Source organism: Panthera leo, chromosome B4 (genome assembly GCF_018350215.1).
Source record: "Panthera leo isolate Ple1 chromosome B4, P.leo_Ple1_pat1.1, whole genome shotgun sequence".
Classification (NCBI taxonomy): domain Eukaryota; kingdom Metazoa; phylum Chordata; class Mammalia; order Carnivora; family Felidae; genus Panthera; species Panthera leo.
In genome coordinates this window covers 93,143,602-93,171,021 of record NC_056685.1, presented here as the reverse complement: position 1 = coordinate 93,171,021, position 27,420 = coordinate 93,143,602, and the positions used below count along the sequence as shown (strand labels likewise).

The 27,420-nt window shown below is 36.5% G+C and overlaps 1 protein-coding gene across 5 annotated transcripts in view; it reads right to left on the bottom strand.

The window, feature by feature from the left end:
• Nucleotides 1–27,420, bottom strand: part of NUP107 (nucleoporin 107) — a 43,154-nt gene that overhangs the window by 1,492 nt on the left and 14,242 nt on the right. For all 5 annotated transcript variants that reach the window (XM_042947119.1, XM_042947118.1, XM_042947121.1 and 2 more), the window contains 18 exons: nucleotides 26,496–26,567; nucleotides 26,004–26,092; nucleotides 24,114–24,192; nucleotides 22,149–22,262; nucleotides 17,754–17,844; nucleotides 17,519–17,595; nucleotides 15,496–15,555; nucleotides 14,490–14,635; nucleotides 14,318–14,366; nucleotides 10,721–10,790; nucleotides 10,282–10,400; nucleotides 9,481–9,519; nucleotides 9,024–9,174; nucleotides 8,578–8,690; nucleotides 7,169–7,271; nucleotides 6,551–6,711; nucleotides 5,652–5,777; nucleotides 3,020–3,133 (listed from right to left, as the gene is read on the bottom strand). In XM_042947119.1, the coding sequence (XP_042803053.1) occupies nucleotides 3,020–3,133; nucleotides 5,652–5,777; nucleotides 6,551–6,711; nucleotides 7,169–7,271; nucleotides 8,578–8,690; nucleotides 9,024–9,174; nucleotides 9,481–9,519; nucleotides 10,282–10,400; nucleotides 10,721–10,790; nucleotides 14,318–14,366; nucleotides 14,490–14,635; nucleotides 15,496–15,555; nucleotides 17,519–17,595; nucleotides 17,754–17,844; nucleotides 22,149–22,262; nucleotides 24,114–24,192; nucleotides 26,004–26,092; nucleotides 26,496–26,567 (1,773 nt within the window). The remainder of the gene's footprint in view (nucleotides 1–3,019; nucleotides 3,134–5,651; nucleotides 5,778–6,550; nucleotides 6,712–7,168; nucleotides 7,272–8,577; nucleotides 8,691–9,023; nucleotides 9,175–9,480; nucleotides 9,520–10,281; nucleotides 10,401–10,720; nucleotides 10,791–14,317; nucleotides 14,367–14,489; nucleotides 14,636–15,495; nucleotides 15,556–17,518; nucleotides 17,596–17,753; nucleotides 17,845–22,148; nucleotides 22,263–24,113; nucleotides 24,193–26,003; nucleotides 26,093–26,495; nucleotides 26,568–27,420) is intronic.

Genomic DNA, 27,420 nt, shown 5'->3' with positions numbered 1-27,420 from the left:
ACAGCTCAGAACCTGGAGCCTGCTTCAGATTCTGTGTCTCCCTCTCTCTTGCTCCTCCCCGACTCACTCTCTGTCACTCTCTCATAAACATTTAAAAAAAAAAAATGCTTAAAACAGTAAGAGTTAGAGACTAAATATTGCTAGAACAAAAATCAGAACAGAAAATAAGCCCCTTTCCCCTGGATGTATGTGTACAGATGGAAAAACATCCAGAAAGGACACCAAACTGACAGTGGTGATTGCTGCTGGGGAGAAAGGTCATGATGGGGGTGGGGGAAGGTGGGGAGAGGCATACACAGAAGGACAATGTCACTGCAAACTTTGTTTTTAAGCAATGTGAATTTAGGATTCCTTTGTATAATTTTTCAAAAATATAAAAACTAGGGGCGCCTGCGTGTCTCAAGTCGGTTAAGTGTCTGACTTCGACTCAGGTCATGATCTCATGGTTCGTGAGTTCGAGCCCCATGTAGGGCTCTGTGCTGACAGCTCAGAGCCTGGAGCCTGCTTTGGATACAGTGTCTCCCTCTCTCTGCCCCTTCCCCGCTCACACTCTGTCTCCTCTCTCTCTCTCAAAAATAAACATCTATCTATCTATATATATACATATATATAACTAAAAAAACCTATAAATTTGAAAAATACCATTAATGAGAGAACTAACAGATATATGAGGAAAACTTAATTTAGAGAAAACAATTAACATTTCTAAATATACGTGGATCTTCTAAAAATTATGTGGGCAGTAAGAGTACAGAAATATATCCAAGGCATTTTGTCATAACAGATTTGAAAACTAGAATCATTAAAATAATAATAAAGTATCCAGCTTTGAAATGTATGAAATAATCTTAAATATAGGAAGGAAATCCACAGAATTCATAGTGTAAGATAAAACAGAAAACAAGACAAACTAGGGGCTCCTAGGTGGTTCAGTCAGTTAAGCGTCCGAACTCTGGGTCTCAGCTCAGGAGATCGAGCCCCACACTGGCCTCTGCACTGATAGCACGGAGCCTGCTTGGGTTTCTCTCTCTCCGCCCCTTCCTGGCTCTCACTCTCTCTCAAAATAAACTTAAAAAAAAAAAAAAAAAGAAAAAGCAAGCTAAATAACTGATCTTTAGAAGAGCCTAATAAAATACCTAATTTTTAAAAATTAAAAAAAAATTTTTTAAAAAACCTAATTTTTTTAAAGGCAGAATCTTCTTAGAATTTGGCTTTTTCTTCCTTTAGGACCACTTATATGAATCAGTGAAAGTATCTTCATGTGACAGACTAGAGTATTAAGTTGCTAAAGCATTTTTCAAAGGTAGATGTACGTGGTGGCAGGAAGCAATAAAATGTAATGTGGTAATTCTACCAATGAATAATTGTACTGACTGATGCTGACCTAGGTCAGGTTTCCACACACAGGAAACATTACTATCAATCTTTTAGTCTTGTTTTGAGATAGAAATATAGAACGGTAAATATTAAAATGCATACCTCATGCTTTCTTAGCTTTAAAAGGGAAAGCACTTTCATTTCTTTCCTCAAATAGACACTCCCTACTTTCAGAGGGGGATTTAAAATCAAGGTCTTACTCATAAGTCAAATGAGCAGCTGGAGCCTGCTAAGAATGAGAGAAGCCTGCTTCCTTCTGAGTGACTGCTATCTGTGCTCCCGTGCCGTCTGTCCCCAAGGCTGCAGGGGCAAAGATGCGAGCAACCCAGTCACTCAGAACCAGTGACTCTTGTCAATTCTATTTTACAATACTCCAGACCATCCATTTTGTAACTTTCATCATCTAACCTACTAAAATTAATAATTTAGAACAAAGATTTATGTATAAATACTCAAGTCTTTTCAAAATTTAAATACTTAAGTAGCATTTTGCAACATTAAAATTTTATCTTCATGAATACCAGCATGAATCTGAAGAGAAAAATTTAGCCCAAGTAACCTACTGAAGGTTCAAAACCATGTAAGAAATCAGCAGAGTTCTATTATGAACTTCAGGGAGAATTTTAAGATAACTACAGTATCAGGAATAGTAGTAAATAGGGGCTCTAATCTAGCCTTATAACCTATCATTTTTTGCTTCTGGTCAGAAAAGGGGAGCTAGAGGAGCTAGAAAAATATAGTACCTAAAAAAAAAAAAGGGAATATATCAAGATATGGAGAATAGCAGAAGGAAAGATACTGAGAATGCTTCTATGGTTTTCTGTTCAAAATACTACACCATACATCCAAAAATCCAGCATTTCCACTTCCCCTTAGACAGATCATGAGGTCTATAGAGGCAAAGCTGGTCACTCCTGGTTTCTTTTACGCTCTAGGATCAGGCCTCAGCGTCTTCCACTCACGTGAATAGTTACCTGCAGTATGCCTCCTTTCTCCTATCTCAACTCATCCAGATTCTACCCCATTCATTCAGGAATCAGTCAAATGCTATACATTTCAAGCATCCTATCTAGACCTCTTCCAGTGAGAAGCAACCTTTTCTTTTTCTGAACTCACAAAATACTTAACCTGTGCTTTGTTACGACATTTAGTACTTTTGTAACTGGTTCTCAACCCAGGATACACATCTAAGCTCTCAAGCCAGATTAAAAAAAAACAGAAAACAACCACCCTCCCCTGACCTACCTCTGGCCAATCAAACCAGAATCTCTGAGGCTGCACCCCATTTTTGAAAAGCTCCCCAAGTCATTTACATGAATAGCTCAGAGGTGAGAGCCACGGTTATTAGACCTACCTTCATATCCTTAAATTGAGTTGAATATGACATATAATTAAATTTTCAGGTCCAGAATTTAAAAAAATTAGATTTTAGTATCCTGAATGAACATATTAAATCTGAAGAAATACTTTATCCAAGAGTCAAGATTTCTATTCCTTAGCTAGTATTTTCAGTTTAGGTTTCAATTATGAGATGTTCTGTTATAAGTACAACAGTTATATAAGATCTGTAGATGCTCCTATTCAGAGAAAGAGCCTTTTGAAAAAAGACTTTTTTTTAGCTGTACACAAGGCACAAGCTTACCTCTCTAACATCCACCATCCACCCTCCATCAACAAACAACAAGACATTGTACATTTTCTCCTTCACGTCAGCAGTTAGGGCATCCAAATGCCCTTTCCAAATAACATAATCCATCTGCAAAACAAACATAAGGGCAGACATATAACAGACCAAAACCAATAAATAATGTATTTGTAAAGCACACACAGGAATATTTACATGGAACATCACTCTAAAGAGTTGACTTAACAGAGGAACACGCGACTCTTGATCTTGGGACCTTGAGTTTGAGCTCTGTGCGGTGTAGAGCTTACTCGAATAAATAAAACTTAAAAAAAAAAAAAGAGTTGACTTTAATCAGCCAAATACAAAAATAAGTATCAACAGACTGTAGTTAAATAAAACACTAAAACTGAACACTAATATCATCTGAAGGCATTTTTCACGTTTGGTTAATAACCTACAGAAAAGTAACTAAACACATGGCTTTTTTTTTTCAAAGAATATTAACAGAAATATCACCTATTACAAGGATATAACTGCCAAAAAACCTGCTTCTTTAAATATATAACCTGATAAACACACAGTTATATGGTCAATTAATCTTCAACAAAGCAGGAGAGAGTATCTAATGGGAAAAAGTCTCTTCAATGAATGGTGTTGGGAAAACTGGACAACAGCATGCAAAAGAATGAAACTGGACCATTTTCTTGCACCACACACAAAAATAAATTCATTCAAAGACCTAAATGTGAGACCTGACACCACAAGAATCCTAGAAGAGAGCACAGGCAGTAGTATTATCTCTGACATTGGCTGTAGCAACATTTTTCTAGATATACAAGCAAAAATAAACTATTGGGACCACATCAAAAGAAAAAGCTTCTGTGGGAATGCAAGCTGGTGCAGTCACTCTGGAAAACAGTATGGAGGTTCCTCAAAAAACTAAAAACAGAACTACCCTACGACCCAGCGATTGCACTACTAGGCGTTTATCCAAGGGACATAGGTGTGCTGTTTTGAAGGGACACATGCACCCTCATGTTTATAGCAGCACTATCAACAATAGCCGAAGTATGGAAAGAGCCCAAATGTCTATCGATGGATTAATGGATAAAGAAGATGTGGTGTGTGTGTGTGTGTGTGTGTGTGTGTGTGTGTGTGTATACTCGGCAATCAAAAAGAATGGAATCTTGCCATTTGCAACTACATGGATGGAACTGGAGGGTATTATGCTAAGTGAAATTAGTCAGAGAAAGACAAATATCAGAGACAAAACAGATGAACATAAGGGGAGGGAAGCAAAAATAGTATAAAAACAGGGAGGGGGACAAAACATAAGAGACTCTTAAATATGGAGAACAGAGGGTTACTGGAGGGGTTGTGGGAGGGGGGAATGGGCTAAATGGGTAAAGGGCATTAAGGAATCTACTGAAATCATTGTTGCACTATATGCTAACTAATTTGGATGTAAATTTTTAAAAAATTTAAATTAAAAAAAAGAAAAGAAAAAAGAAGAAAAAATAAAAAATATAAACAAACAAACAAATAAATAAAAAGCTTCTGCACAGTGAAGGAAACAATCAACAAAATTAAAAGGCAACCCACTGAATGGGAGAAGATATTTGCAAATGACATATCTGATAAAGGGCTAGTATCCAAAATATATTAAAGAACTTATACAAATAACATCCTCGAAATAAATAATCCAATTAAAAAATGGGCAGAAGAAATGAACAGACATTTCTCCAAAGAAGACATCCTGATGGCCAACAGACACATGAAAAGATGGTCAACATCACTCCTTATCAGGGAAATACAAATCAAAACTTAACTCCAATGAGATATCACCTCACACCTGTGAGAATGGCTAAAATCAAAAACACTAGAAACAACAAGTGCTGGCGAGGATGTAGAGAAAAAGGAACCCTTGTGCACTGCTGGTGGGTAAGCAAACTGGGGCAGCCACTGTGGAAAATGGTATGAAGGTTCCTCAAAAATCACACCACTGGATATTTACCCAAAAAATAAAAAAAACACTAATTCAAAGGGATACATGCAGTATCCCTATGTTTACAGTAGCATTATTTACAATAGCCAAATTATGGAAGCAGCACAAATGTCCATTGATGGATGAATAAAGATGTGATGTGAATATGTGTGTGTGTGTGTGTGTGTGTGTGTGTGTGTGTATGATGGAAAATTACTCAACCATAAAAAAGAATGAAATCTTGCCATTTGCAACAACAGGGATGGAGCTAGAGAGTGTAACACTAAGTGAAATAAGTCAGAGAAAGACAAATACCATATGATTTCACTTATATGTGGGATTTAAGAAACAAAACAAGCAAAGAAAAAAAAAAGAGGGACAAGCCAAGAGACACACTCTTAACCTCTTACAGAGAACATACTGATGGTTACCAGAGGGGAATGGGGTGGGGGGAATGGGGGAAGTAGGTGATGAGGATTAAGGAGCGCATTTGTGATGAGCACAGGGGGATATATGAAAGTGCTAAATTTCTATATTGTACACCTGAAACTAACATAACACTGTATGTCAACTATACTGGAATTAAATTTTTTTAAAAAATGTGAAACATATGACCTGTATTTTTAAGATGCAATAGACACATCTTATCTATATTCAACTTACTTCATATTTCTTTTCTTTGTGTTCATGAGCCACTTTCTCCGTAAAAGTTGCTTGATGTATCAATGTAGGTTTTTGTGGAGCTGAATTCATATGCTTAAACCACTCATTAAAGGTTTCATGGGCTTCCTAAGATGTAAAATAGAAAAATACAAAAAAACCACAGGTTTTCCATATGTTCAACACAGTACTTAAAATCTGGTTCTTAGAAGTAATTTTGCGGCATCAAGAAACAGAACCGTTCAATATTTATTTTTTGCACACAAAAAAATCATTGTGAATAAATATTTTGTCAAGTGGTAAACACCAGCAAGGTACGCATATATTGTGTTTTCTGGCACCTACTCCTATCTCAGCACCTGGTCATACACGTATCTTGACCTTTACCATTCTGTGATGTACATATGTCTACTTGTCTGTCTTCTTGACTAGCCCATTAGCTTCTAGAGGGCAAGGATAGACTGCTATCCACAGATGTAGCTCTAGAACTTAGCCCAATGTAATTGTTATTTGCTGAATGAATTTTAAATGAGTATGTTGTTATTTTAGTTATAAAGACTCTAGAATATTTCGCTTTTCTGTTTTTGCCAAAAAAGAGAAAGAGAAAAAGAAATATTAAAGTTGATACAAGCATTCAAAGAATCTTAAGAAAACTAAGTTTCAGACATCACACACACTACCGCAGGAGATGTTCTTGGTTGGTTGGCATTGATTAGATACTTAAGGCCAATGAAGGCCAGATCACGATTTCAATGTTCCTGTGGATCAGTCAGTACCACAGTCACAAGAGAAATAAGATAATAAGTCAATCACCACTTCTGAAAAACAGTTCAAAGTCTGAGAGTGAATCAGAAAAGTCATCAGGAAGATAGGCACATTTATGATTTTCTTTACAATCTCACCAAATAAGCTCTAATGCATAAATGTTCTCTGATAGCATTATCATCTTCAGCAGGAAGTGGACTGTCCATTCCTTGTTCCTCCCACTGATTATAGATTTCTGCTATCGAATCCTGAGGAATTTTCAAAAATACCTCTTTTGCAGCTTCATGCTTTTTTGATGCTGTGAAAAAGATGGTACACGTGTGAATTTCTGTATAATCGTTTATAAAGGAGCCAAATCATTGGTTTGCAACTTTTACAGTCAGCTATAAGCATCTCCAGTCCCAATGTACTTCTATTAAAGGTGTGGGGGATCTTTCTACCTAATGACCAGGATTTTCCTTATTCCAATGTGACAGCCACAAAAGGATACATTAAATGCAGTTGCTTTTACCCACTTTTGTGTCTTAAAGCAATTATATTTTTCAAAGCCTTGAGATTATATGAAAAATTGATTAGACAATGAAAATCCATTGTTATATGTTTTGTTTCATAACATCAGATTTGATATACAAGAAGGGCTGTTTTGTCATCTGTCCTCCCCTGCCCATTGGAAGGATTAGAAAACCAGTTAAAACTAAATTTAGGAATATATGGATTCAAACAAAAACTTTAAAAAGTATTAAAATAAAGCATACCCAAGAATTTTCTCATTATCGCATTGCCTTGTTTTAGCGCTTCTGCCCTCTGTGCTGGGTCAAATACCAACCAGTCAATTACGTCAATTTTTAAGCGGTCCTCCTATTTATTTAATTGGAAAAAAGACATCAATTTTGGTATTTTTCTAAGATATTTTGCAAATTAGTAGAATTAACTTACATCTGCACTTCTAGTAAACATGATTTTCCCCCAAGTTATACAGAATTATGAAAGAATCTACCTTTCCTTAGTTTCTTTTCACATTTAATAGCTCTCTACTAAATTACAAAAAAACTTATTGGAGTGTGAATCTGGAATTAAATATTCTGTGTCCCACCAACTTAACCAGGTCATTACTTAACTGTTATTCTAAAACATTTTTCTTTCCTAGATAAAACTTTCTTTAAAAAAACAAAACAGGGGTGCCTGGGTGGCTCGGTCGGTTGGGCGTCCGACTTCGGCTCAGGTCATGATCTCACGGTCCGTGGGTTCGAGCCCCACGTCGGGCTCTGTGCTGACAGCTTGGAGCCTGGAGCCTGCTTCAGATTCTGTGTCTCCCTCTCTCTCTGACCCTCCCCCGTTCATGCTCTGTCTCTCTCTGTCTCAAAAATAAATAAACATTAAAAAAAAAATTAAAAAAAACAAAACAAAACCCTTTTAAAAAAGATGTTTATTTTGAGAGAGAGAAAGAGAGAGCAAGAGAAGGGCAGAAAGAAAGGGAGAGAGAGAGAATCCCAAGCAGACTCTACAATAGCAGCACCGAGCCCAACTTGGGGCTCAGTCCCACAAACCATGAGATCATGACCTGAGCCAAAATCAAGAGTCAGATGCTTAACCAACAGAGACAACCAGGTGTCCTGTCTGAAAATAGGATAAGTAAACTACTGAAGAGTTAGTGATTGGTCAAGTATCTAGAATAGTCTCAAGAGCAAAAACCCAAAGCTCACTTTTTTCTGTTAAAGAAGCTTCCCGGGGCACCTGGGTGGCTCAGTCGGCTCATCCCACTTTGGCTAAGGTCACAGGTCATGATCTCACCGTTCATGCGTTCAAGCCCCTCGTCAGGTTCTGTCCTGACAGCTCAGAGCCTGGAGCCTGCTTCGGATTCTGTGTCTCCCCCTCTCTCTCCCCTCCCCCACTTGCACTCTGTCTCTGTCTCTCAAAAAATAGACATTAAAAAATAATAATAAAGAAGCTTCCTTTAACACAATACTACTGTAAATAATTTTAATCCCTTACATAAGACCTTCATTTTGCTGCCAGCTTTTATAATTTAAAAGGTTTTGGCTGACGAAGAAAAATTCTTAAAAAAAGAAAAGACGCCAGAATATTCTAAGTTGGAAGTTGACCAAAAAGCAACATGAGGGATTATTCAGAGTTACACACACACCTCCCTTGCCAGTCATATTACCTCTGTAGTGCCAGTATCTAGGGCTGGGGCCACGTCATGATGACTGAATTCACCATTATCTTTCTTTCGGGTATTCTCAACTACGGTCTTTGTTATAGCCGCAATATCCAAATCTAAGGAATTTTTTTTAAGAGACAAAAATAAGAACTAATCATTCACACTAATATTCTCTAAATGGTCACAATGATTTGGTAAACTGGGATAAAATTTCCTTAAAAATGTAACACATAAAATATGAAAGACGTTACAAAAGAAAACGCCAAAATGAGGATATTTTACACACGAGTTGTAAGTCATTTTATTCCTAAAACAGAATTCCGTGAAAATTTTTATTTTTTTTTCTCTCAAAAGAAATAAAATTTAAACCTGGAAAGATAAGTATTACTGATGCCAAAATGGTAACTTGCCTACAAAGCCCAACAGATAAAGTTCTCAACCATTTTTACCTGCTTCCTTAGCCAGCTCCAGGCAATGGTGACGCTGCTCAAATTCTGTAACACCTTCCAAAAATAACGCATACTGGGCAATAGCTAGGTCTTGTGGCAAGTGACAAGTATAAAATGCAATCAGATTTGTATGTTTCTCATTTATTAAAAGCTAAAAAACAGAAAAAAAAATCAAAGGATGTTAATAATAAAACAGGTTCTGGAATCAACAGTGCTTTTTAAAAAGTTCACTTCAAAATTTCAAACATATTTATGAGAGATTCATATAGACATGGATTTGTGCTGCTAAACAGGATAATTTAAAATTCCAAATAAAATGTACTTATAATAATTAAAAGATCTCTTATGGATTCTGATGGCTCTCCTGCCACTGAGCATTAACATACTACTGTTCTGATTTTTGTTTTCATCAAAATGGTGGGGAAAAAAAATCAAATTGTGGATTCTCAAAGTTTACCTGGATGTATGCCTTTAAAACTTCAATGGAGACTTCTTCCTTGATAGAAAAAAAAGTATACAACCCAATTATAAACACAACTGTTTATGTGTATGTGTACCAGCAATATATCTAATAAAAATTCTATCAAATGATTTAATGACTTTAATATTTACCACTGAGCAATCACTATACGCTAGGCTAAGCGCTTAGCAAAGTTCATGTATTGCCTGATTTAACCTTACCATAGCTTTTTGTAGGCGGTTACTATTATTGTTCACAATTTACCAAGGAGGGAATTAAGAATTTCTAAACTAAGGAACGAGGGAGGTTTTATTTACCCAGAATTACACAGCTAGAAGCTGCCGAGTGAGGATGTGAACCCAGGATTCTTACTCCAAAGCCCAAGCTTTCAACTGTTGTACCATCTGCCTTCTACATGTACTCTGACCAAAATGTTATCATCATTTAGGAAAAAAGTAACAAAAAGAAAAAGAAAACAGAAATTTTAAATCTCATACAAAAATGAGTCTGGTTCAGTTAGCTTAGTTGACTGATTTAGAGTTGGGTGCTGATGGGGATAAAGTTCTTGAATTTATCAAAAACCACATAACCACCAGCATTCTACATTCACAGACTAGAGCCCTAAATGGTTACCCGCAGTGGGTTATCACCAAGTGACCATAAGAGACTATACAGAACACTTTTGCACCCATACCACCATTTCTAGAAAACAACAACAAAAAAATAAGTGTGTTTTCCTGATGAGAGGCATATAGCATCAGCCTTGCAAAGAAGAATAAATTGTTCTTTTTTATTTACTTTGGTCTGTAGTCCCAGTGTGCGAAAAAACAAAATGAGGTGAGTCATGAAGCGGAGGAGGTGTCCAGGTAGATTGTTTCTGCTTTTGGAAAGCCATTTGTTAAATTCACCCATCAAACCTACAAGCCATCAAAGCAAAGATTCAACAATAGGGATAAAAATCAAAAGGAGAAATAAACATTATCAAAGACATTTTACTGCATTCCTATAGTGCTATTAAATCACTACCTCATTGTTAATATGCGACATATAAAACAGATCCTGGATTAAATTCAAACTCCATTTTTTTTTTTTCAAACTCCATTTTTTAACAATACTTGCATTCAATATAAAGATTAAAAGATGTGGTGAGTCATGCATTGTTTTGTTGACTTTTTACAAAATTGCCATAAGAAAAAAAGAATTCATACCAACTAAAATGAAAAGTATAGTACCTTACCATCAATGTCTCCCAGGATAAGGAATTTTTGAACTATATGGTAATGTTCTTGATTCTCTTCCAGAACTCTCTGAAAAAATGTTTACATTTTCCATAAATCTTCCAGTGGTCATTCTATAGTATTGTTCACTGGCAAACTAAAATGTCAACTTTTGAAACAATATATACAAAGAAAAAGTTTTAATGAAGGGTCTCAGGAGATCAAAACAAAATATGAGAAGGATATTTTCTGCCCTTCCCTAGCTCGCTCGTGCTCCCTCTCTCTCTCAAAAATTAACATCAAAAAAAAAAAAAAAAAAAAAAAAAAAAAAAGAAGAAAGCAGGGAACTATGACAAAACGGTTTAATCTCTATGAATATTATTAAAGTTTTACTTTTTATATTTTACTACTGTTTTTCTTGGCACTCCACGGTGAGCCAGAAAGGGAGGGCACATGGAACCTAAGCAAAACAAACCCTATGAGTCCTTCGAACGTGAGCGGCAGTTCCTGCAGGCATTCCTTGGGTATTCTCTTCTGCACATGGCACCAAGCGTAACAGAAATCACCAAAATAGTGATTAGATAGAGTAGAAAAACCAAGTAACCTGTTAGAGTGTTTAGAAGCAAAGAGTTTATTTCTTTTTTGTTGAATATGTTTTAATTTTTATTTCATTATCTGAATTTTCTTTCAGCATTTATTATTATTGTTTTTTAATGTTTATTTTTAAGACAGAGACGGAGCACGAGTGGCAGAGGGGCAGAGAGAGGGAGACACAGAATCCGAAGCAGGCTCCAGGCTCTGAGCTGTCAGCACAGAGCCTGACGTGGGGCTTGAACTCATGAACTGTGAGATCATGACCTGAGCCAAAGTCTGACACTCAACTGACTGAGCCACCCAGGTGCCCCACATTTGTTCTTTTTTACATTCAAATCTTTGCTCCATCTGAATTGATTTTAAAACATGGCATGAGGTAGTGATTTAGCTTTGTTTTCATCCAGATGGAAAGTCAATTATGCCCATACCATGTATGTATATAAACCATTTCTCTTCCTTTGAAATGAAAAGATCACCACTGTCATTAAGTTCTAATACATACTTGGATCTCATATGGACTTCTGTGCTTCACTGATCTATTCATTCCATACCAACTGCATATTATTTTGTTTTATCTTTATGCTGCTTTATTATCGAATAAGACAAGTACTGCATAATACTGTTTTTTTTCCAGTTTTTTTTTTGCCATTCTCACTTATTTTACTTGTAAATTTTTCTGTTCAGAAAAATTTCCGAAAGTATTAAGTTTCTATGTTAATTTCTGAATAGCTAATATTTACATCAAATCTTCTCATCCAGGAACATGGTATATCTATTCAAGTCTTCCCATAAGATTCTATAGTTTCTTTACCAAGGTCCTCACACCCCCAGTTAATTTTATTCCTATGTGTCTTATAGTTTCGGTCAATAATTTAAATGGGACTTTTCTAATTAGTTGTAGAAAGTACAGACAGGCTATGATTTTTGGGGGGATAACTTTGTCTGGAACTTATACTTAAAAAATTCTTATTCTTTTTTTTTTTTAATTAAAAAAAATTTTTAATGTTTATTTATTTTTGAAAGAGAGAAACAGAGTTTGAGCAGGGGAGGGGCAGAGAGAGAGGGAGACACAGAATCTGAAGCAGGCTCCAGGCTCTGAGTGGTCAGCACAGAGCCAGATGCGGGGCTCGAACTCACGAACCGTGAGATCATGACCTGAGCTGAAGTCGGATGCCCAACAAACTGAGCCACCCAGGAGCCCCCAACATTCTCTTATTCTTATTAATTCTTTTATTAATCCTAATAACTTATTGAATCTTGAGTTTCTAGATTTATACTTTTATCATATGTAAACATTCCCCCTTTCTAATATTTATGTTTATTCCTTTATTTTTCATTAGCTGGAATCTCCAAAATAACAGACTGGTAATGAATACTTGACAGAAGAAACACTAATTTCTTTACTATACAAAGTAAAGTAATACGGAAAAAATAAAACTCAACAGAACAACAGGTAAAAGATTTGAACAGGAAATTCACAAATGGTCAATAAACATAGGAAAACTTGCTCAGCCTTACGAACAGGAAGGGAAATAAGAGTAGAATAGTGAGCTCCTATTTCCCACCTAACCTGTTGGATTAGCAAAAAAAATTAGAAGTGTGACATTTGGGACTGGTGAGAATTCAGGGAAATGACCACACTAATAAATTATTTACAGGAATGTGAATGAAGTGCTACAATCAGGTAATTATACATCTACCCTTTAACTCAGCAACCCTGCTTTCAGGACACTTATCCTATAACAGGCTTGGTAGATAAGCATATATGTATATAAGCTTAACAGCAACTTTAGAATGAAAGAATGTTCACTGCAGTGCTAAGAAACAACCTAAATACCATCTGGATGTGAGGGCGATCTGGCTGCGACATCTGTCACCCCATTGATCGCCAGGGTTGATTCGGCTGATCTGGCTGGCTAGGCGGGTGTCCCCTTCCTCCCTCACCGCTCCATGTGCGTCCCTCCCGAAGCTGCGCGCTCGGTCGAAGAGGACGACCTTCCCCGATAGAGGAGGACCGTTCTTCGGTCAAGGGTATACGAGTAGCTGCGCTCCCCTGCTAGAACCTCCAAACAAGCTCTCAACCTAAATACCATCAAAAGAGGAATGCTTAAAAAGAGTAAGTTAGGTTACATTAAATCTATATCCACTACCTTGGATAAAGTATCATTAAATGAAAAAACAAGACAAAACAACTCTCCCCCAACCAAGTTGTAATGTATGTAGTATGATGCAAACAACAACAAAAATCAAAATCCTATCTTGAACTGTATACATTATTTACACATATTTGTAATGGTATGGAGAAGGATACGGAAGAATACAGAGCTATATATTTATCATCTCTGGGGAATGAGAATAACCATAAAGGGGTTGGGAAGAAGTTATTATATAGGTCTTATTTATATTTTTGGATTATTTTGTTACATACTTCAGTTATTTACAATTTGTTAGGCGAATAATACTTAAAAATATTAGATTATTTTAAGATCTAGGAAAAGTCTTGTTAATTTCCCATTAATAGTTTTACTTTTCAAAAAGAAAGGGATAAATTAGCTTACATGCATACCCTTATTTTTAATGCTTATTTTTATTTTTGAGACAGAAAGATAGAGTGTGAGCGGGGGAGGAGTAGAGATAGACAGGGAGACACAGAATGTGAAGCAGGCTCCAGGCTCTGAGCTGTCAGCATAGAGCCCAACAGGGGGCTCGAACTCACAAACCGCCAGATCATGACCTGAGCCGCAGTTGGATGCTTAACTAACTGAGCCACCCAGGAGCCCCTCCGTACTCTTATTTTTAGATAAAACCAATCCTAAACTAAAGAGACAGAAATGAAACATTATTTAAGTATGCAGCTAAGTCTCTTCCTTTTCAAGAATGGCTCTCATTTGGGTAAGAGGTAAAGAAAAGAAGAGAATAGAACAGTTTCATACATTTTTTTGCCTTTCAGCTACAGTGCACACCAACATAACATTCAGTGTTTCCTATTCCAATTATCCTAAAATGTTCCTACCAATATTTACCTTTTTATCAGTAGCTTGAAGTTCTTCAAATACCTTTTCTAAGGTCCAACTTTAAAAAGAAAGTACAAGAAAGGGATAAAACAGTATTAATAATATGAACAAGGGCTACAAAATAAAACTTTACAGAGCGTATTACAAATTACCAGGACAAAAACCAAACCAATAAACTCACTTTACTTCCAAATATTCCCTGGGGAGTTCTTCAGTTTCATCCAGAGTCAGTACTGATGTCCGGATTTCCTGTTCTACCAAACTGTCCACCATCACCCGAAAGTAGGCCCACACTGTGTCTTCCCAGGTGTCACAGACAGGAAGCAGCTTTTCCCCCATTCCAAACCAGAAACATACACACAGTCAACGAAAAAAAAGGGGAAAAAACAGTTAACTTCCATTGATATGGACTATAAAATCATTAGAATAACATAAAACACTGTGGATTATAACATACCATACCAAATAATCCTTTACCACCCCCCCCCCCCACATCTTCTAAAAAGCTCGAACTATTAACTTTTTTTTTCAAAGTAGGTTCCACACCCAACGTGGGGCTCAAACTCACAACCCTGAGATCAAGAGTCGCATGCTCTGCTGACTGAGCCAGCCTGGCGCCCCTAAAAAGTTTGAAGTACTGAGACTTTTTCCTATTGAATTCACAATAGCATCAATTTTCCATGTTGATGTAAGATGGTGTTTCAACTAATTATTATAACATCCCTCAAATAACTATAAAGTGCAGGGGATGGTGGGGTCTGCAAGAAGCCCACACACGTAAGACAATCCAAACAGTTCCTGTGCCTTAGGGGCACACTTCTGTATAAAGCTATGGGCACTAGAAGTCAGCAATAAATGTGTATTGCAAAAAAGTGTGTTGTAACTAAATTTACAATTCTCAGAAATTAAAATCTGATTCCATGTATTAAAACATCACTTGGTGTACAGGATACATGAAATTAAGCAGCTCAAGTCACTATCCCATTTCACGATTATCGCTATCGCTGCTACTTCTTACAAAGTAACTTAAACTTATAAAATTTACCTGAAATCATTATTGCACTACATGCTAACTTGGATAGAAATTAAAAAAAAAAAAGCTTATAAAATTTATTCTATATGATTAGAATATTTTATATATCTGATTTTGTTCCACAGGGAAAAAAGAATTAAAACAGACTACATACCTGCTTGAGATTCCCACTTAAAGCTGCATAAATTGCTCTCTCGTACCTATTAAAAAGCTCCTGAAATACAGAATATAAATTTGAACTACAGTTTTCCTCAGCTTGTCAATTTTTTTCATAATCTGAAATTTTACAATGTCTTCTAAACTGAACTTATTCACTTGACAGTTGTAAACTTTAGTGAAAAATCTAGTGAGGCAAAAAAGGGGAAGGACCCTTTAATTCGATGATACAGTCAGTGCTGAAAACTTCAGGAAAAATCAACCATCTAAATTTCGAATACAGGATGAAAGCAGATCCAACTGTAGCGGATGCTTTGATTATGTATCACTGTCAAATTTTATTTCAGCCAGAACCGGTGTAGGCATTTTCCCCTAAGAAGTTTCTAAATACCTAACACCACCTGATCCTTCTCTGAGAACATCAAGCAAGGCACCTGGATGGAACCTGTCGTGCACCAGTTTGCATCTAATTCCTAAGTAGAATTAATTATATTCAGCAAATTAGCCCATTTCACTACCACATTCTATTGATGGCATTTCCAGTCTTCTTATTATCCAGTGACCTCAGAGACTATCACTGTATTTCTGAGTCCTCTGCCTTTGTTTCCAATCACCCTCTTGACCATTCTTGCTCTCTTCCTTTCTATTATCAATATTATTCTAGGACAGGCCCTTATTACTTAGGATCTGAATAATTCTAACAGGCTCCTAACTAGTTTCTCAGCCTTTAGTCCATTCCATTTTTATTTATTTATTTATTTATTTTTTACTTTTTTTGTTAATCTCTACACTCAATGTGGGGGCTCAAACCCATGACCCAAGATGAAGAGTCACATGCTGCACCGACTGAGCCAGCCAGACATCTATAGTCCATTCAATTTTTAAGCCTATTTTTCACTGTCATGCTAATCTGAAAACACTGCTGTCATGTGCCTTGAGGTTTTGATGGTTCACTGCTATCTGTGATATACTCATTCTTTAGAGCAACACTTGAGGACCACCAATGCCTGTTCTTAATTTACCCTTTTCAATCACCTTTCCCATTAGTCCTGTTACAATGTTTGTTTTGAAACTGTGAATTGGTTCCAATGCAACTGATCTATTAAGGAACTATTTAAACATGATGCAAATTTCCCATAACATACAATTTCATCCGAAAGTAATACTAGGTGAATGCAGAAAACTACACCTGGTTGAATGATGTCACCTAGAAATACTACACAAAACTGAGATACCTCAAACATTTACTTACTACCTCACTTCATTACATGTGTTATAAGCTAAACCCATCCACATTGTGTGACAATTTTCAGTTTGATTGATTTCAGCTGACCTCCTTCTATACTTCACAGTAACTCACAAGCTGCAACCCTCTGACCCTCAATTCCACAAGTAAACTTCAGTGCTTTTTCAAGGTAAAATGCTGTAGTTATTGTAGCATTTGTGTATTTCCTGTTTAACAGTGCTTTATTGAGTTTTTACCCTTTTATGTATCACTGAGAATTTTTTAGTATTGTGCTCTCAACTCCATTTTCCCCAAAAACCCTGTGGATTTTTTGCATGATTTTGCATGCTGTAGTGATTTTTTAGGAATGCACAAGTCACATGATGTCATAATAGGACTGACTGTAATTCTTTTGTGAGCCTTCTGTTCCAACCTGGTAGACCTACCTCCCTTGAGTTGTCCAACCTATACATCCTACCTAGAATTCCTTCCTTTTTTTTTCACACCCAAGAACTCAAAATCCTAGTAATTTTTTAAAGTGCAATTCAGTTCTCTCTCCTGGGAAGCCAGGTTAGCCCAAATGTTTATTCTCTGAACTCACTTGGTACCTCTTTCATATTTTCATCTTTTATCAGTGTTTGATTAGTAGTTAAGCCTGACCATCCTTATTCTCCAATTTGATCAGAAGTTTTTTGAAAACAGAAACTTTAGTCTTACACTACTCTGAATGTTTCAAAGCACCTTCAGCAGGCCTTCAATTAATTAGAGTAAAAATGAGTATCAGTAAATATCTTACGTCTTCTGCCATTCTCCAACAACTTATTTTCCAAATCACTCTATATGGATTCCCTTCCACAGGTTCTAATTCTGTTCCTATAAAACAGTAAAAGAAATAAAATTTATAGTATAAAATATAGAACTCCTTATTTCAACAATTTCTAAAAACAAAAGCTGTGCTTCACAAAGATTGGCATTTAGAGCTAAATACATACCCAGAGATTAAATTCTCATAATAAAATCTACTAAAATACCTCCATTAACATTAGGGTCATGATAGAGTTTCCAGCCTTCAAGTGTCGCAGCTCTCCATGCCTGACCACAACGTTTACAGAGTCGTTGTGCCTTTAGAAACAGAAAAAGAGCAGTCAGTCCTATAACCAAGTGTGATACTGGAAAAGCACTGTGCCTTACAGAAAAGTACAAGCAATACATATCAAGATTAGGTAACTTAAAGCATGATACTTCAAAGGGAGATGCAGACAACAACTAGTCATGGCATTTCACTTTGCTACCCTTTGCTCTTTGGTTCTGGGCTTGCAGAGGAGGCTCCCATGGGGCTCACAGGCATTTAATTCTGCTAGAGACAAATGGGGCTAAAGAGGTTGATGACCCTTGACTTCAAGTATTATAAAAACATTGTCAGTCTCTATAACGACAGGGTGCTAGTGCTCATTCAGCCCACTGATATTTGTGTGCACTGTGATGAATCAGATGAACTTAGAGTAACCAGCAAGATACATCAGTGAGATAGAGAGACCACCTCTTTAGGAACCATCTCTTCGTCATTTACTTCATATAGTTTGGGCCAGATCCTACGATCCCACCTCCAAACCCTAAGATTAGGCATGTGATCGAACAAGAATCATTCCTAGGACTCTTGCTGGAAATACTGGCAAAGGGACACAGTCCTTTTGCTGGAATTGCTAGCTGGCAGGAGGATGCAAGTCTGGAGCTGCTGGGGGCCATCAGAGACACAAGGAGCGGCTTCTTGAGAATGAAGCCACAGAAAGGAGGACAGGGCCAAGAGCCTGGGAAAGAGACAGTATCCCAATACCATCCCTGGATCCTGCTTAAAACCAGATTATGACCCCACAGACTTCCCTGTTCCACAAGCCAATCAATTCTTCCCCATGTAAGTAACTTGAGTTGGGCTTCTACCACTTGAACCTAGAGAACCCAACTAATGTAACTAAAGAATATCGTACCCCAAAACATCATTCTGGATTTATAGCCATTAAACATAATGAAAGCTATGTATTAACATGGGGAAATGCTTTGATATGCTATCTAAAAAAGGAAGGATAAAAACTGAATATAGAATCTTGAAAACATTTTTCTAAGTAAAATAAATTAGATACAAAAGAACAAATATTGCATGATTCCACTTGCATGAAATAGCTCGAATAGGCAAATTCAGAGAGACAGAAAGTAGATCAGAGGTTATCAAGGGCTGAGGGAAGGGAGAAACGGGGAGTTATTACACAATGTTACAGAGTTTCTGTCTGGTGTGATGAAAAGGTTTTGGGAATAGATAGTGGTAATGGTTTCACAAAACTGGAAATGCAATTAATGGCACTGAAATGTACACTAAAAATGGTTAAAACGACAAATGGTGTTATCTATATTTTACCACAGTGAAAAAAAATGAATAATGCAATATACCCAACTACTGAATTATAGATTTAAAAATAATTTTTTACTGTTTATTTTATTTTTGACAAAGAAACAGCCAGAGGGTGAGCAGGGGAGTGGCAGAGAGAGAGAGGGAGACACAGAATCTGAAGCAGGCTCCAGGCTCTGAGCTGTCAGCACAGAGCCCGACGCGAGGCTCAAACCCACAAGCCGCGAGATCATGACTTGACCCGGAGTTGAATGCTTAATTGACTGACCCACCCAGGTGCACCTGAATTGTATATTTTAAATGGATGTATTGTACGGTAGGTGAATTGTATCTAAATAAAGTTATTAAAAAACCTTAATGTATACTATGATTACAATTATGTTCAAAAGAGGTATAAAAGACAGGTCTTGTCCGAAGATAGTAAATAACAAGTGTTGGTGAGGATGTGAAGAAAAGGGAACCCTTGTGCACTGTTGGTGGCAACGTAAACTGATGCAGCCACTGAGGAAAATAATAAGGAGGGCACCTGGGTGACTCAGTCATTAAGCATCTGACTTCAGCTCTGGTCATGATCTCATGGTTCATGAGTTCAAGTCCCGTATCAGGTGAGCTAGAGTCCCGCTTCAAGTGAGCACGAGCCCCGCATTAGGTGTAACATAAGCGCTGCTTGGGATAAGCCCCACTTTTCTCTTTGCCCCTAGCTCACCTGCTCCCTCTCTCTCAAAAAAAAAAAACAAAAACAAAACAAAACAAAACAACAACAACACCAAAACCAATGAGGTTCCTCAAAAAGTTAAAAATACAGCTACCCTACAACCCAGCAATTCCACTTCTAGTATTTATCCAAAGAAAATAGAAACACTAACTTGAAGAGATATATACACCTTCATGTTCACTGCAGCATTATATACTGTAGCCAAAACATAGAAACAACCATAAGTGTTCACTGACAGATGAATGGATAAAAAGATGTGGTATATATACATATACCAATACACATACACAATGGAATATCATTCAAAGAAGAATGAAATCTTGCCATTTGCAACAACATGGATGGACCTAGAGGACATTATGCTAAGTGAAGTCAGACTAAGACAAATACCATAGGACTGCTCTTATTATACGTGCAATTAAAAAAATAAACAACAAAACATGATCATAAATACAGAGAACAGATTGGTGGTCGCCAGAGGTTGGGAGTGGGAGAAATGGATGAAGGGGGTCAAAAGGTAAAAAGGAAAAAAGAAAAAGAATTTTCATCATATGTAAGATGAAAATGTTAATAATGAAAGTTCTCATTTATTGAGTATTTACTGTAAGCCAGACAATGTGCTAGATACTTCACAGGAATTATCTCATTTCTCATATGAACCCAAAGAGAGGTGCTAATTCTGTGCCTGTTCAATGGATGAGAAAATCGTGGCACAAAGGTGATTAGCTTACTCATGGACACACAGACAGTGAGTGGTACAGCCAGAGTGACCACATTGTAATAGAACAGGCACTGAACTGAGATCACAGCCTTGGATTCCAGCCTTGATTATTTCACTGATTCTGTGACCCTGAAAGTCACCAAACTTCTCCAAGTTTCAGTGTTGTATTACTGTTTGCTTGTAAATGAGACCACTGGAAAACACGGACTATACTGAAGCTCTTTCTAGCTCTAAGAAAAAAAAGAATGCTAGAAGTAAAAAATAAGAAGAAAGAAAAACCCCATTATCTATGGTTTTGTAAAGGCAGTGGGACCTTGAAGGTTTTTGTTTTTCAAACCTTCAGTAATGTGATCACATTTTTGTTTTCTGTTTTTTAAAATACATCCCTATTTGCCACTATGATTCCTAGTTATTTTCCGTACCACCTGGCAGAGTGGCTGGAACTTAACTATTTTCTGAATAAATTAGTATGTAATAAACACTTCTTTTCTTAATTGGAAAAAAAAAAAAAAAAGAGGGGCACCTGGGTGGTTTAGTCGTTTAAGTGTCTGACTCTGGCTCAGGTTATGATCTCACGATTCGCAGGTTCAAGCCCTGCGTCGGGCTCTGTGCAAACAGTTCAAAGCCTGGAGGCTGCTTCAGATTCTGTGTCTCCCTCTCTTTCTTCCCTACCCAACTCATGCTCTGTCTCTCGCTCTCAAAAATAAACATTAAAAAATTAAAAAGAAGAAAAAAGGAATGATGCTTATTACCACTTATTACTATAAGAAATTCTAATAGTTTGAACATATGTCTCTCTAAAGAACATTGCCAAAGAGACTGCAAAATAGGCACAAGCTGTTACCGTAAGCTTGGAGCTCCTAGGCACCGGATGTCCTCAAGAGTCAGCAAAGCCATCCAGTATGTTGTCTACTTAGATACTAAACATTCTCTATAGAATATCTTCACTATCACAAAAGATCTTTTTTTTTTTTTTTTTTAAGTTTATTTATTTTGAGAGAAACAGACATAATACAAGTGTGGGGAGGGACAGAGAGAGAGAATCCCAAGCAGGCTTCATGCTGCCAGTGCAGAGCCCGGCACATAGGCCCTGAACTCCAAAACCCACAAGATCATGACCTGAGCCTAGCCAAAAGTCAGATGCTTAACTGACTAAGCCATCCAGGCACCCTCCCAACAAAAGAGATTTTAAAACATGAAGTTAAAAGGCAGAAGTCTGAGGGCCACTGTAGTTTTCACAGGTAAATAGTGTCACCTAGAAGAGCAATTACGGTCAGACTCATTCTTAACTCTTAAAAATCAGAACTAAAAATAATGGGGATATGCCTAGGGTATGCAGTACAATTTGGGAAGGCAAAGTCTGACTTCTTACAAAAGATTTTCTATTAGAGTTGCATAAACTACAATGCACTGCTTTCTGAAGTAATGTGTTTCTCATCACTGGAAATGTTCAAACACAAAGTAGATCCAGAAATAATGTGGCAGAGATTACAGCATCGAGGAGACATACGAGGTAGTCACAAAGGTCCTTTCCAACTGAAAGAGTCTATGACTTCTGAAACTGAACTAGCAGGGTGTATATGACTTACCTCTTCTGTCATTCCAGCACGGATTAGAGTGAAAAGATATTTGAGTAATCTGACTTCATCTTCTCTATCCAGATCATCAAGGGGCATTTTCTGTCTAATGGGAGCATCAGGGTCCTATTGAACAAACAAACAAACAAATAAATAAACAAATAACAATAAATTCTTTGTACCCACATACATTTTAAACATCCCCAAGAGATGATAAAACTCTCGAGTTTATATACTGAGATAAGTTTATTTACAATTTAGTTAAGTAACAAAGGGAGTGAAGTATCACACAAGCATTCCAGAGAGCCATAGAACTGTCTGCTGCCCATTCAAAAAAGACTGTTGGCCCACAAAGGTACATACCTCCGTCAGACAAGGCAGAAACACAATGGCAGCCAAACCAGGCAACTCTTAAAAATGCTACAACATGAGCTGTAGCCTGTTGTAGCAACTGTACCTCCAAGTTAATCCTAAACAGAATTAGGTCTAGATGGAGAATGAGCACAGAGGAAACACTGAAGGAAGAGTCAATAATACATTCTATGACTTGAAAGTGCTTCTCACATGAGAGGAGAGCCATAGTGGGATTAAGGCCATATAAAACACACTGATGTCCAATAAAATAATTTTTCAAGAACAGATTTCTAATAAATAAATCTACCTAGAAGTTTATTCCCACCTATTATTTTTCATGGATAAAGAAATGTGCCTTTAAACATTTGGGATAACATATTGTCCTCACTTTTGCAGCAAACATCACAAGTGGTCTTCATGATGAATTTTAAATGAAAAACTATTTTAGTTTTTGAAAACGTTTATTTATTTTGAGAAAGAGAGCACGCGTATGCACGAACAGGGGAGGGGCAAAGAGAGAGGGAGAGAATCCCAAGCAGGCACCTTGCTGTCAGCACAGAGCCTGACGCAGGGCTCAACCCCACGAACTGTGAGATCATGACCTGAGCTAAAACCAAGAGTCAGATGCTTAACCAGCTGAGCGAGCCAGGTGCCCCTAACTGAAAAACTATTTTAATGTGACTCTTATTTTAAATGCTACTCTTATGTATGGTAATACATCAATTCAGAAAATAAAGTACATTTTAGGTGAAATGGCTACTTTCATAAGTATTTTGTGGACCGATACAATCATTCAGTTTTGGAACATGGTCTCTTTCTGGCAAAAAGGAAATCACCACTTTCCACGTTAAAAGTAAATGATTTTTAGTTGTTTGCTACAGGGTGATTTAGCTATGATTTATTTCAAGCTCTTCCAGTAGCTTCCAAACAATTTTCATCAAAACCACTTTTGCTCCCAAAGAATTCTATCAATTTTTCCATCTGTTACTTACTTCTACTTTTCATTATAAACATTTAGTGCACATTTCCTCTTTCTTTATTTCTCTCTTTCTTTATTTCTACAAGAATTAGACTCCTGTTTCTTTATTTCTCTTTATTTCTTTCTCTCTTTATTTCTACAAGAATTAGACTCCTTTCTTTTCAAATCTATTGTTATTCCTATTACTCATATCCTAGAATGGCCTTTCTAACCTCAAGCTTATGCAAAGCTCCCCTCTCCTCCCCCACCACCCACCCCCCCCCCCCACTTTTTATATGTAAGAGGCTTCATGAGTCATCACTTTAAAGTTGAAGAGTCAAACCTTACTGTAAGACCAAAATTAATTTGTTTTTAAAGCTGGCAAATCACTTTCTCTACCTTCTTTTACAATTTACAATTCATAGGCAATAGGTTCAAATGTTCAAATACATTCCATCAAATTCAAAGGCAACCAAGTAGTTAGTGGTAAACGGTATATACCAATCTTTGGGAAACCAAAACAAGGATCCCTATGAAGAAAATTCTCAGCCTTTAAAAAACAAACACACACACACACACAATAAATAAAAAAAAATAAAAATAAAAATTAAAAAAACAAACAAACACAAAACCTTGAAGACAACTTTCATTTCAAAGAAACTTACCAATTCAGTGACAAGGGGACGGACACTTCCTATATAAGAAGGCAGCTGCCGCTGCTTCAGGGTATGCAGAGTATTTTCCCTGCAAGAAAAAATATAACATTTTTAAAAGGAGTAACTTTAATATGTTTATTTAAGGAAATAAAATCAAGTCAAAGTAGAAAAAGAGAGTACAAACTCAGAAAATCAGGCAAAAATGCTAAATATAAAGAGGCATTTTAGGGGCACCTGGGTGGCTCAGTCAGATAAGTGACTGACTACGGCTCAGGTCATGATCTTGAGGTTCGTGGGTTCAAGCCCCATGTCAGGCTCTGTGCTTACAGCTCAGACCCTGGAGCGTGCTTCAGATGCTGTGTCTCCCTCTCTCTCTCTGCCCCTCCCCCACTCATGCTCGCTTGCTCTCTCTCAAAATAAATATTAAAAAAAAAAAATTTTTTTAAGAGGCATTTTAGCTCAGATGACTAATGATGCTAAACATGTTTTCATGTCTTTATTGGCCACTCATCTGTCTGCTTTTGTGAGCTTATCTGTTCAAATCTTTGTCCCCCGCCCTTTTTTCTTTTACTATATTATTATATTTTTATTATTGAGTTGTAGTTCTCTTATCAGCTACAAGTCTTATATTTTTCTTCTAGTCTGTGGCTCGCCCTCTCTCATTTCTTAATGATGTCTTTAATGAGTAGTTTTTCATTTTTATGAAATCGAATCAATCTTTCCCAATTATTGCTTCCTATGATCTTTCTTACTCTTGCCTATCCGCAAGTCACAAAGATATCCTATGTTTTCCTCTAAAAGCTCTGTGGTTTTAGCTTTTATGATCCATCTTGAATTAAATATTGGGTATGGTGTGAGGGAGGTGTTTTTTTGCATGATATCTCGTTTTTCTGCAAGGTTTGTTGAAAAGACATTCATTCCCTCATTGGATTGCTTAGACGCCTTTATTGAACACTAACTGACCATCAAAGTGTGGGTCTGTTTTACAGTTCTATTCTGTTCCACTGACCAGTAAGAAAAGACTAACTCATAAAAAATGTGCGAAGACATTTACCTTAACTTTTTCAATTTTAAATGAAAATTTCTTTCTCCCAGAAAAATCACAACTACTCAAGATTTAATTTTTGACAACCACTGAATAGCACTAATTTCCTAGTTAGCACAGAAAAGATATAATAATTGACTTGCAGATTTTGTACAGGCATAATGTTACTGAATTCAAATGCAATCTGAACAGTTTCTTCGAGTCTTAATATAAACTGTCCCTTTAACTTAGGGATGCTTTTTGGTTTCAAGGTCCTAAAATAATTTAGAAGTATTAAAGGATGTAGTGACCAAAGTTTTTCAAAAAAGCACAAGTAGCTAGAAACATAACAGAAGTATCTTCTTGATAATCAAATTACATTTAAAATAAGGTCCCACAGCCTTACCCTAGCCTGCCTATAAAAGTCCCATATGAGTTGACTCTCTTCAATCTCATTTCCTACCATACTTTTCTTTGCTGTGTTCAGACTGGCCTCCTTGCATAAATAGTTTGTTTTCAGGATCTTTGCAGTTTCTGTTCCTGTCTGGAACAACTTGTCTCCCAAATTTTTGCACATTTTGCCTCCTCTCACTCATTACCTGTTACTTCCTTAGAAGAGGCCTGTCCTGATTACCTCTTCTATTTAAAGTTGTACCCACTGTCATCTTCTATCCATCAACTCTCTTTTTTTCAAAGCTCTAATTGCCCAACAGGCTAAATATTTATTTGTGGTCTAACTCCCTTAAATAATGTCAACACCATAAAGGCAGGGTTTTTGTCTGCTTTGCTGACAGACTGAATTTAAATACTTGTTGAAAGATAAACAAACAAAACCAACACTGAGTGACTTCAAGAATAAGCGTTTAGTAACTTACCAATAAACTGATTTTGCATAAAACTCAATGTTATCAGAAAAATCTCCAATTTCATCTTTGGCAATGCTCTCTAGCCAATCCACCACGAGCTAGGAAAGGAAAAAAAAAAAAAAAAAGACCATTAACTATAAAATCTGTTACTGTTTTACTTGAAATGGTACTTCCATCCTTAATTCAAAATGTTTCTGATTAAAAAATACCAACTAACAATTTTTCCAACCACTATTTTTGCTTTTTTAAGATACATAAATATAGCAAAAGAACGAAATTTTCTATAGGAATAATACAGTTCTTAAAAAGCTATTCCTGGAAATGCTAGGGCTATTTATTTGAAAACTGAAGAACAAGGTTCATAACTCCTTTTAACTGTAAGTAAAAACATCAAAAAGAAAAACAGTTTTTTTAAGTTTTAAATTTAAAAAAGTTTCAGTTGTGTGTCATTTACCTTTTCTCCATGCTTCATAAAAAAATATTTTAAAATTCTAATCTTACCTGACTTTGTCGGACAAGTGGATCTCTCTGAAATAATGTTTCCACCACCACTTTCTCACTGGCATTAAGAGCCTATTAAAAAAATTATTTAAAGAAAGAAAAAAAAAGATGTTCTAAGAATATTATTTTAATAGAAAGGAAAAGGTGAACCTGACATGTATTCAATTACCCATAAACATTTAACCACACAGCAGATCTGTACATTCATGTGTGAAAATTTTTCTTAAGCAAATTTCAAACTGCTAGATCAATCTGCAGCTGTTCTTGATACTTTATACTTTAGCTATTCGTGGAATTTTAAAACTCTACTTCCTCAGAGATGTTTAGGGAAAACAAAACACAGAACAAAATGAAACAAGCAAAAAAAATCATAGTAAAGGGCAGGATGCAATCATGTGACATTATCAGAAAGTGAACATTTAAAAACTTCTAAACTCTTGGGTGGGGGTGGGCTAAATGGGTGATGGCCATTAAGGACAAAACTGTGTGGAGCACTGGGTATTATACATAAGTGACGAATCACTCAATTCTACTCCTGAAAACAATTATTACACCATATGTTAACTGATGAGAATTTAAATAAAAATTTGAAAAAAATAATAGAAACTCTTTCATTCTACATAGCAGAAATTGATAGGTAATAAAATTTCACAATCCAAGGGCTTTCCTTAACAAGACACAAGATAATGAATGATCAAGGAAAACTTCACAGATGTGATCATATAAAAATGGGAATGTCTACTTGACAAAGACCCCTTAAACAAAACTGAACGACAAGTAAAAGGAGGACTATCTTTAACATATACAAGAGGAAACAATAATTGGAAAATGAGCAAAGTGTATGATTACAGAATTCATGTAAGAATATTAAGGTTTAAGAATGAAGAATACTAGGGGTGCCTGGGTGGCTCAGTCGGTGAAGCGT